This window comes from Bos grunniens, chromosome 24, assembly GCF_055505025.1.
Source record: "Bos grunniens cultivar Pamir isolate PY7600 chromosome 24, Bosgru_T2T1.0, whole genome shotgun sequence".
Lineage (NCBI taxonomy): Eukaryota > Metazoa > Chordata > Mammalia > Artiodactyla > Bovidae > Bos > Bos grunniens.
In genome coordinates, this window is record NC_141188.1 from 40,510,975 (window position 1) to 40,523,138 (window position 12,164).

General features: G+C 40.3%; 1 protein-coding gene across 50 annotated transcripts in view; it reads right to left on the reverse strand.

Moving 5' to 3' along the window:
• EPB41L3 (erythrocyte membrane protein band 4.1 like 3) overlaps positions 1-12,164 on the reverse strand; it is a 239,395-nt gene that overhangs the window by 11,440 nt on the left and 215,791 nt on the right. For 15 of the 50 annotated variants that reach the window (XM_086372345.1, XM_086372343.1, XM_086372310.1 and 12 more), the window contains 3 exons: positions 9,476-9,529; positions 6,961-7,026; positions 6,292-6,483 (listed from right to left, as the gene is read on the reverse strand). In XM_086372345.1, the coding sequence (XP_086228471.1) occupies positions 6,292-6,483; positions 6,961-7,026; positions 9,476-9,529 (312 nt within the window). Of the gene's footprint in view, positions 1-6,291; positions 6,484-6,960; positions 7,027-7,216; positions 7,253-9,475; positions 9,530-12,164 lie in introns of all 50 variants that reach the window. The other 35 variants (XM_086372340.1, XM_086372336.1, XM_086372322.1 and 32 more) reach the window with 3 other exon arrangements.

Genomic DNA, 12,164 nt, shown 5'->3' on the forward strand with positions numbered 1-12,164 from the left:
GATATAGTCTATGGGGTCTGAAAGAGTTGAACCCAACTGAGCGACTTCACTTTCAAGACAGAGTCAGATGCACACTCTATTTCATTTAGTTACTTAAACATTCATGTCTGTGTCATAATTGGTACACAAGGCCCTATAGTGGCCTGCAAAATTCACAGAGCTGTTACTCGCTCATAAGGGTCTCTATGGAGCTGTGACTTTCATTTCTGCTTAGGTTGAGGGTTCTCAAATTTGGTTGTGCATTACAATTATGTGGAGAGCTTTTAAGTAAGATGAAGGTGAAAGAGGAGACTGAAAAAGTTGGCTTAAAACTCAACATTCAGAAAACGAAGATCATGGCATCTGGTCCCATCACTTCATGGGAAGTAGATGGGGAAACAGTGGAAACAGTGTCAGACTTTATTTTTTTGGGCTCCAAAATCACTGCAGATGGTGACTGCAGCCATGAAATTAAAAGATGCTTACTCCTTGGAAGAAAAGTTATGACCAACCTAGATAGCATATTCAAAAGCAGAGACATTACTTTGCCAACAAAGGTCCGTCTAGTCAAGGCTATGGTTTTTCCAGTGGTCATGTACGGATGTGAGAGTTGGACTGTGAAGAAAGCTGAGCGCCAAAGAATTGATGCTTTTGAACTGTGGTGTTGGAGAAGACTCTTGAGAGTCCCTTGGACTGCAAGAAGATCCAACCAGTCCATTCTGAAGGAGATCAGCCCTGGGATTTCTTTGGAAGGAATGATGCTAAAGCTGAACTCCAGTACTTTGGCCACCTCATGCGAAGAGCTGACTCATTGGAAAAGAGTCTGATGCTGGGAGGGATTGGGGGCAGGAGGAGAAGGGGACGACAGAGGATGAGATGGCTGGATGGCATCACTGACTCGATGGATGTGAGTCTGAGTGAACTCTGGGAGTTGGTGATGGACAGGGAGGCCTGGTGTGCTGCGATTCATGGGGTTGCAAAGAGTTGGACACGACTGAGTGACTGAACTGAACTGAACTGAATGTGTGAAGTGCACCTCTAATTAAATCAGACTCTGATGCAGAACCCAGGTATCAGTAGTTTAAAAGTCTTGTAGGTGATCCAGAGTTGCACCCCAAAGTCTAAATGCAAAGTCACAGAAGTCAGATTCAGAGAATAAAGATGATTCTCTCTAGCATGTATAGATGATCCATGGTGAATGGATTTTTCTTTTTTTGCCCAATTTAAGGGCCATCTGAGACCTGAATAGCAAAAGTAAACTTGGATAAGAAAGCAGAAAAGTGCATAGAGCTGATTCTAGGTATTCATGACAATTATGGTCTATACAGTTGCCATGAACACTGAATCAGTGAACACTGGACTAGTGAATGCTGAACCATGGCTCCTAAGGGAAAGACAGTCAGGTTCCTGGGTGCCTCTGGCCATGAAATTTTCATCAACTGATCAATGCATAACCTTGTTTTATGTGTGTTTCTGTTTAAAGACCACTTCTTTAATATATATTATTGATCCATTAACACTGAACTCACAGTCAGCAGCACTGTAACTTAATCCTGAACAAAGCTTACCTAACACACATATTTTCCTATAAGGAACATCACAGCCTTCCTGTACTTGGGAATACTAGAGAGCACTTCGGCGCTATGCCTGGAGGTCATTTTAGACAGCAAAAATCACCAACAAGAACATAAAAAAGCAAAAACGTGGCATTCAACAGGCTTTGAAAAGGACACCTGCTTACAGTATGAGACATGAAACTTGTTACCTGTTCAACCTTATCTGGGAATGCCTTGAGCAACTATTTATTTTTTAACCATTTTGCACCTGTCTGCAAATTATCATGAAAATGTTTAGTATTTTAGGATTACAATAAATTTCAGTGAGTAGTTGAATGTGCACAATCTGGAATCCATGAATAGGGAGGGTTGATCGTGCTAAGCTTGCTGCTACTGCTGCTAACTCACTTCAGTCGTGTCCGACTCTGTGCGACCCCATAGATGGCAGCCCACCAGGCTCCCCCGTCCCTGGGATTCTCCAGGCAAGAACACTGGAGTGGGTTGCCATTTCCTTCTCCAATGCATGAAAGTGAAAAGGGAAAGTGAAGTCGCTCAGTCATGTCCAACTCTTAGTGACTCCATGGACTGCAGCCTACCAGGCTCCTCCATCCATGGGGTTTTCCAGGCAAGAGTACTGGAGTGGGGTGTGCTAAGCTTATATACCAGTAAAACTGCCTGCCACCTTAAAAAAGGGGACAGCACTGGCAGTGTATAACTGCTAACCTGTATTGCACTGTGGTTAGAATGTGGAAATTCTCAGTATTCAAATAACCACAAAGGAATATTCCCCTGGTGGCTCAGATGGTAAAGAATCTGCCCACAATGTGGGAGACCAGAGTTCAATCCCTGGATCGGGAAGCCCCCTGGAGATGGAAATGGCAACCCACTCCAGTATTCTTGCCTGGAAAATTTCATGGACTGAGGAACCTGGCGGGCTACAGTCCATGGGGTCACAAAGAGTTGGACCCAACTGAGCCACTAACACTTTCACTATTCCCCTGATACGGACTAGGCCTGTGACTGCATCACAAAAAGGCTGCCATGGGACGTATCTGTGGACAGAAGATGTAGCGGACACCCTTCACATCTCATCCATCTACCCTCCATTCCATGGGTTCTATGTGCGGGTTTGTCTGGTTTACAAAGTTCAGGAGGATTTGCTATCATTTGCTTCTTTGGGGCATCGTGGCCTCTTGTCTGCTGTGAACTCAAACATTTGAAACGTGAAACAACTGGCAATAAAATTCACACTTTACATTAAACATACATTACATTCTAAGAATATGATCCCATTACTACCTCATTGTATTTCCAACTCCTAATTTTCTTAATTGTTCATAAGTTGGTAGCAAAAGAGATTTACTTAGGGTTCGACCACCATAGATAAAGAAAAAGATGGTTCATTAAAAATCAGGGGTCATTATATTATCTTTCCAAAACAACACTGTATCACTGAGATTGCCAAAAAAAAGTCCAACTAAGCTTGGGGTCACTAAATCAAAGTTCCTTTACCCTTCTGACACAAATAATATTACTTTGAGATGTCACTTAAAAAAATTAAGTTAAATACCTTCTTTTAGAAATAATTAGACGTCTTTCTAAAACTGGCCAATTACTGTTTTAATTAATTTTAAGTGAGATACATTAAACAAATGGGTAAGATCAAATGAGTAATTTATCTAGAAAAATATCTCACCTCTAAGATGAATATCTTCTGTTTATGTGTTTTTAAACAAATATGCTTTGCATATGCCTAGCAGCTGGGAGGACACAATTATCTTTTGTGCTTTTCACACAACCAATAATGAAAGCCATGTTAAGTCTGAATATAGAAATGAAGAATTTGAAAGATAAGAACTTGCAGGGTTGTTCTTAGGGCTGTCTCCAGGGCCCTCAAATGAGTATAAACTGGGTGTCATCCTACTGGGGAGAAGTGTTAGATGGAAGCCCCCAAGGCAAGGGAAGTGGGCACAGCCCTGACTGCCCAGCCCAGGAAGGACCACTCTTCTGGGACTTGAAGCTACTTAGAGCTGCTTTCTCAGAGCCCCTTTGATAAAAGAGTTGATAACCCCTGTTTCTAAGAAGCTCTTCTTTATATCCAGCAAGTCTTCCTATAGTGTCTTCCCTTCTGGGTGGTAGAGAAGCCCTGAGGTACACCATCTGCATAACCGCTCAACAGACACTTGAACGCAGTTACAAAGTCAGCTGCTGATGCCTGGGCTATGGAAACCAAGTGCTTGCTCTTCTGCAGAGGACGTCTTTCCTCCACCCTTTAATCCTTTTGTAAAAAAAATCCTTTCTTAGGTCTATTGCAGTTTCTCTGCATCAACAAGGACAAGGCAAGGACATGGCAGCCGTATCCATGTCAAGTTTAGTATTTCAAACCATCACCTCTTCAAGTCATTAACGTTCTTTGGATTCATCAATGGGCTTCCCTGATAGCTCAGGCCGTAAAGAATCTGCCTGCAATGCAGGAGATACAGGTTCAATCCCTGGGTCAGGAAGATCCCCTGGAGGAGGAAATGTCAACCCATTCCAGTTTTCTTGCCTGGAGAATTCCATGGACAGAGGAGCCTGGTGGGCTATAGTCCATGGGGTCGAAAAGAGTTGGACACGACTGGGATCATCAATGTTATTCTCAAAGAATTAGAGGATTTAATAAGCAAAAAGAATTTCTTTTACAAGTCTAATGGCCTAGACTTCTACAGCCCCTGGTTTATTATCACCACTCTAACTTTTCCAAGCACACTACCTGAACCTCCATTCAGAGAGCCTGCTACCTCCCAAGTCCTTAAGTGACAGCAGAGGAAGAGAGGCTTGACTTTTTCAGTGGCAATTTATTTTGTGCTTTTGTAACTTAATCCAGTATCTGTCATCTTCAGAGCCAGTGTGTCCTTCCTTATTTCCAGCCCTTATAGAAATACGGTGAGCTATATGTAGAATAGCTAGTGTGAAGTTACTGTATAACACAGGTTGCTCCTGGTGCTCTGTGACAACTTAGAGTGGTGGGATGGGGTAGGGTGTGGAAGGGAGGCTCAAAAGGGAGGGGCCATCTGTGTCCTTATGGCTGATTCACACTGTTGTATGGCAGAAACCAATGCAACATTACAAAGCAATTATCCTCCAATTTAAAAAAAATATAAAACTAATAAATAAAAAAGAAATAGGGTAAATCAAATTTGACCAATGATGATAAAACTAATCTGACCATAACTCATGAATGACAGTCTTACTAATACAGGAACTACAATATTTAAATCAATCTGGAAAATCTGAAACTTTTTGTTGTGAAACTCTAAACAATCTGAATGAAACTTGCAATGCAGGCAACTCGGTTCGATTCCTGAGTTCGAATCCTGGGTCAGGAAGATCCCCTGGAGAAGGAAATGGCAATCCACTCCAGTATTCTTGGCTGGAAAATCCCATGGACAGAGGAACCTGGTGGGCTACAGTCCATGGGGTTGCAAGAGTCGGACACGACTTAGTGACTAAACCACCACCACCACCAATGGTACAAGAATATTTTGGTCACTGGACTTTTCATTTATTCTGCATAAAAAGGCCTTTTTCAAAATGATTGAAATGGAGATACATCTTGTCATTTTTTAAAAAGTGGGACTGGAACTGTCAAGAAAGTCAGGATTGTGGTCACTTTAGATAAACAGCTTTCAAAGGAAGTTTAGAAAATGACTAATACCTAAGCATTGCATATAGACTCCTGCTTAAAAAGGAGTTTTCTCCCATAAAGGCCTAAGTTTTAATTTTATTCTGTTCTATCCCATCTTCCTGGACAAATGTCTTTCAAGAAAGGAATCTTGGTAAGAAATAACTTAATCAATGTGATGCTAGAAAGAAGCTGATTTTAAAAATGACTTCTTTTGATAGACAGATAAAGAAAGATGACGTGTAATGGTCTACAGTCAGATTAGTTCCACTGCCACTGTGGGTCCTACATCAGGGGAGCCTTGAAGTTACACCAGCTGAGTCCTCTCGCCGAACATTTAAAGAGAGTATTTGTTCTATGTGGAAAGCTCTTACTCAAAAAGACCTCTGGCGTTTACTTTCCCTCTTAAAAATCAAATAAAAACTGATTATAAATCACAATATAAATGTTTATATATATATCAGTTAAAATAACCAGTTTTTAAAAACTATATATGTTATAAACAAAAATCTGGCCTTTACTTTCCCTCTTAAAAATTAAATAAAAACTCATTATAAATCATAATATAAATGTTTATATATAAGTCAGTTAAAATAACCAGTTTTTTAAAAAGTGTATGTATATATATGTTATAAATAAAAATCAAATACCAGTAAAAGCCTAGTATAGTATTCCCAGAGGAAAATATGTCCTGAAATGTTATCAACTCCAGAACAATGTTCAAACATTAGACCATCTCAATAGGCCTCATCTTGCAAGTGATGAGAAACATTTATGGGCCTTCAGGGCGTTTCTTCAGGCAGCGAAAGTACATTCAGAAAAAGTGACAGTTAATTCATACAATAGGTCAGTGTCTTAGCTGTGAAATCTAGAACAAGCAGCCCTGCCTGCACCACAGTGTCCTCGGTCATTCCAAGGCACCATGGGATGAGATTACTCACTCCCTGGCCACCCAATCATTTTACAGGTTATACACAGACAAGGGGTGAGATTCTATACTCAGAAGCCTTCCAGATCCCTTCCCTGGAGACCCTGTAGAGGAGTGACGCTAGTGAACTGAAGACGAGTGCAGCCTGACGCCTGAATACCGACCTCTTCGGGTACCAGCGGCTCGATCATGGGCGCATCCTCCTGCCGGGCGGCTAGTCGCACGGGGGAGGTGGAAAGCCTCTTTTCCCACTCGTTCGTGATGGCAGTGTCTGTGGAGGTTTCTAAAAAGGTTCTTTTCAGCTCACTAATATTGGTCTGATGTTTCATCAGGTCGTCTTGGGTTTTATCTAGCTCCTATATTCAGAACATAGAGAATCCAACAGTCAACGTTTTACATTTGATTTCCTTTCTGCACGTGCTCGCTCTCTTTTTAAAAGTAAGGTCGTTATCTCATTAGTAGTCAAAATAAAAAAAAAAATTCTGATCAGGGTTCATGACACTACCACAAACATTCTGGTGAAAATGTGATATTTCCAAGGAAAAGCGAGGGAAAACAAAATCTCCATCACACAAGCATAAAAATCAAAAGTTTCAAAGGTCAACTGTAAAGAGTGTAATTCACACAGAACCAGAGAATTAAAATAAATACACACACAGGAAAGGGGATCTACATCTGGGGGGACAGGAAGGAATCAAAGGAAGCAGAGAAGTCAACCACACGTAGTCACAGGTGAGAACACACCCTTCATGCATCATGGTACGAGCCCACAGGTGTGCCCCTGGAGGAAAACCAACACACACGAGCATGCACTGGTATATACCAATACCAACCTCTAACATAAGATTACTATGTTTGACATACACATTTTCACCCTTTATTCGCTTAATCAGACTATTCTGAAAAAAGTGGAAAAGAAAGGAAAGGTAAGGGACATGATAAGTCACGAAAACAAGTGCCACCCTGCGCACGGCACCAACACACGGTCACCGCCACGGAGCATGCTGGAAGATCTGAACACCGGAGACCAACAGTGACTTATCGCACGCTGCTTTTTTTTTGGCTTTTGTTCCATTTTGAGTTTTCTACCTGTGCCTTGAGCTCTGCATCTTCCTCCTGGTCCGACTGCCAGCATCAAGAAAGAGTGGGAGATAAAGTCTTACCATGCCATCGACTCTGAGATCGAAGGATGGGGTCTAGATAAGCCAGCTACGCGGGGACACTTGTTTATGCTTACATTAGAGGACATTTCTTTCTTATATGTGAACCACAATGTTCTCACCCACAAATTATGAAGCTTAATGAGATGATGAGAGCAAAAGACTCCTTGCTCGGTGGGTCTTGGACGCTTCAACTTGGAGACTTCCAAGTATGACAAGCATACACCCTGTGTGGGAGGTGACAGCTAGGACTTGACGGGTTGTCCTTACATTAGAAATGGTTCAGGAAGTGTGAGGGGCCACATCAAAATTAAAGTTCACCAAACGGCTATGAATACCCAATGATGAGTGCTCTGAGTCAATCTTTCCCATAATCCTATGAGGTTAGCTATTATGATCCCCGATGTGTAGACTAGAGAAGTGAGACACACAGAACTTAACACAAAGGTTCTCACGTTAAAAAATTTCTTTAAACCTTGAATTTGTTGAGCCCACGTACTTTAAAACAAATTTAGGAAGAGGAGAGGGCTGATACTGGGTAACTAAGAAAATTAAAATAAATAAATAAACCTCCCTCAAGTCCAAAATCAACCACAAGAGGAGGTCCAGAGTGAAGTTATGGATGAGAAGCAGGTGATACTGGAGCAGGCTGCCTTCAAGGTGAGTCTGTCTGGGTTTCAATGGGGACCAGACTGTCTAACCTGAATGCCCCACTCTGAACTACTGTTACAACCAGCTCCAGATAAAAGAAGAGCTCCAATAAAAATAACGCTTTTTATTTATAAAAAGTGTTAGAGGGCTGGTGGCATGTTGACTCTACAATGGTGGTGGGTTCATAGCTCTTCGTTTTATTTTTAAAATGCATAATCTATCTATGTTACATGTCTTCACTTGCATGCTTCAAATGTAATACAAATTTTAAAACTACTAGAAAATTTAAAGTAGTATTATTAAAATATTTTTCGTTTATAGCATACGTTACGATTACAATGAAATTTGTTGAATGTATCAGTAGCTACCTGTAACTAATTCTCACAAAATTAAGATGCAATTGGGATATTTGGCATAGAAAATGATTATACTATAATCAGTTTATATGTGACTGCCTAAAAGAAACTGCTAATAATTTTCCAGTATTATCTTTAAATTAACAAATGATGATTTCCAAGTTTTGAATTGAACTCTGCCATTTCCAAAGGAAAAAAACAATTAACTCCATTTTGAAATGTTTTCCTGAAAATATTTTCAGTGAAATGATGTGTAAATACTACTTGTAATATTTTTAGTTCTTCCTAAATACCCAACTAGAAAATATTATGATTGGATAACATAAAAAACAACCTAATGTAAACACTACAGCAAAGTGAAAAATAAATTCTGTTAGCACTTTAGGAAATGAACATCTTGATTTCCACTACTAGAGATAAATATTGTTTTTTGCAGATATCTTAATTAGTTGCTGATAGAGATGATTTAAAAAACAACAAGCCATATACATATTTAATGAACCCTAAAAATTAATAAAATTAAATAATAGCACAGTTTTTCTCCTATCACTGGTCAATGTGATAATTTTTCTTTTTTCCCATAAAGTACTAACAGTAATTTGCTAATTTTCTCTTCCCTGGGGAATTAGTTTCTTCTGAGTAACCTAGACTATATCCAGACTACAAAAAATGAGTTAAGAGAAGTATTATAATTTTAATAAGCATTCTGACCATTTAGGATTTTAAAATGTATTTGTATTCAGTAAACAAGCTACTTAAATTAATTGTGACCTTCCCCCGACATCTTCCCCCTCCTATTATGGCTATCATACATAAACTTCTGGGTTAAGGGAATACATTTTTTAAAATGTATTATCAGTTTAGCCAAGAGTTTTCAAAATGCAACCCCACAACCGACAGAGCCACTGTCACCTGGGAATTTGTTAGAAATGTAAATCCTCAAGCCTACTCCAGACTTTCTTCTGAACGCGAATAGAAAACTCTAGGTGACTCTGATGCAGGCCAAAGTTTGAGAACCAGTGGGCTAGGCAGCAGAATATTTTTAACTCCTATTATTAAGGTAGCATTTCTCTCCACTCTAAATGCCAAAATGCTAAATGCAAGCTGCTAATAAACACAGAGCTGGCCCTCAGAGCATTGTCATCAGGCAACGGGCCGAGCCCCTCGGTTACAGTACCAACCTCAGTGGCGGTGGTTTCCCCATCAGCTGCCGTGTCTGTGCGCTCACTGTCCGTCTGTGGGTGGCAGAGGTGATCAGGTTCCAGGAGAAAGGCAGGAAGAGAAAACAAATCATCTGGTCAAAGCAGGTATGTCCGGGTCCGAGAGCCCAGTCCCTTTCTCTGTGCCCTGTAAAATCGCACTACCTTCCCACAAGAATGCAGGTGCAAACAAAAGCCAAAGGTAGGCCAGAGCCAGGTCCCATCAGCAGAGACACTCGGAGGAAGACCAGCAGCACACGGCCCGCCTGAACCGCAGGACGCGCGTTAGCCAGGGTGCCATGTCTGCTGCTGTGTCGTTCTCCCGCCCTTTTAACAGAAACCCCAAGAAAGATCTAAAAATGTTAAATGCAAATAAAATTGCAATCTATATATTTTTTTAAAAATTCTAGTATAATAGGTCACAATTGAAAGGTAAATAAACAAGTACATTTAAATAAAAAGCTACTATAAATAGTCACTGGACTTTCAGCCCCTCATTTTTTATATCATTTTGATAATTTGCATCCATCTAAGACCATCAGGCTATCTGCATTACCCTTTAATTCTAAAAAGCACATGCCAGTGACTCTGGCCTATGTTTTATGTATGAAAAGTGTAACTTAACTCTCCAGCAGCATTGGTAACTAGATATTTTTAAGACTATATATTGTTTACTTTGTCCCACCCTCCAATAGAAAGAGGTATATAAAAGTATGGAATTTGAATATCTTGTTCCAAATAAACATTCAAATGAAGCAAATAATAATAATAATAGTAATGAAAAATAAGGAGAGAGGGAGGGAAAGAGACATTTAGTTGGAAACAAATAAAACAAAGCACAGCATTTTACAGACCCTAGGTTTTCACGGGAGAATTACAATAGGAATTTCAGGACTGATTTTTAATCTGTTTTATAGACGTTTACGATTTTGAACAAACACTTTTCTTTTTTTTTTTTTTTCTGGAGGAGAGAAGAGCCATGGCCATTGAAAAGGAGACCTAAACATCTTACATAATATCAACTGACTTTCCCTTTGAAACTAGCAACTATTAAAATTCCCTTGAATGAAGCTGTGTGATTAATAATTTGTAAATGACAATCAAAACTCGGGGTTCTAAGGTTGTGAATCTGCCTCTTAGATCTTTCACTGCAAAGAACATGGGTTATCAAGAGGGAGGGCTGGGACATGATTAAGTTGACACAACTCTTGGCTGGCTTGACTTTTTGACCTGCTCCCAAGCTTTCATTTCCTATATTCCTGAAAGAAAAGGAGTTGTCACTCATGCTTGCCCTATGCACCTAAGTCTCTATCCTGGCAACCTGCTCCCGTGCCTAAGCGGGGCAGGGAACCCTTTCCAATAGATTGGTAAAGAAACCACACTGACAACTGTCATGACCCAACCATCTTGGCAACACCTGGCAGGGGGGTGGCTATTAATCTTCTTATCAGGTGACCCTGGTGGTGCATTAACATGGTTTCACCAACTGACAGTCTAGGGCAAGGCTGGTTTGATTTAGGAAGACAGAGTTAGGTTGCTGTTGAAAGGTACAGAACAACTCAAGGAAACCTTAGGCTTTCGAGAACAAGTAAAAACGACTTGGTTCAGAGGACTAACTAGCTGTGCCAAAGGCCTCGAATGTTCTTCAAAGTATTTCTCTTCCCCCTTATGTTACTTCCCCTACGGCTTTAGAATTCACTTCAGCAGCATTCCAAGCATCTTGGTACTGGAATTACCGCCACAGTTAATAATAAGAGAGAGGGGTCTCATGTCAGAATGACACCAGCTCTAATGCTTGCTATTTAACTCTGCGGCACGAGGGGAATGTTTCATATTTGAATTCCCATTTCCTTCTTGGAAAATGGGGAAATTAATAGCCCTAACTACCTGACACACACAGAGCTAAAAATGCCTATAAAATCATAAATATTGCTATGAATATAATACTGGGTTGGCCAAAAAGTTCAGCCAACTCAATGTTTCACCATTATTGCTGTTATTTTTCCTAGGTATACACAAATAAATAGTAGCTTAGGCCACATCTAAGCTCCTTTACATTCCTACTTAGAACCTAGTCAGTCAGTCCTTCAACAAATATAGTACCTGATCAGTAAACAGTTAAAGACTGAAGTCATAAAGGCTGAATAAAACAACTTTTATAGCAACTGTTTGGAGAATGGCAACCCACTCTACTATTCTTGCCTGGAGAATCCCATGGACAGAGGAGCCTGGCGGGCTACAGTCCATGGGGTTGCAAAGCGCTGGACACGACTGACCAACGGAACATGACTAAGTAAAACTGCAAAGTGTGTGCTGTACCATGGACTATCATATGATGTGTTTACACAATTTAAAGTGTTAAATCAGGTGGTCAATCTTTTCCTCCAGATTTAATCCATCTCCTTTTTTTGGCATCATCAAAAAATGCTTCACAAGTTGACACACAATTTATGGTGAACTAAGTTCATCTTATGTCTTTTGGGAGATGTAGATGATTTAGTATTCAGCCCCTCTGTATTTGAGCCAAATTTTAGAAGGACAAAAGAAAAAAATGGCCAACTGCCCTACAGTTTGAAAGGATTACAGCTCTCTACACTGGATTTCACTCTTGAGAAGGGCTGGGACTAATGAAGCCACAGCCACATGCGACAAATGTAAGCAGGGATGTCAA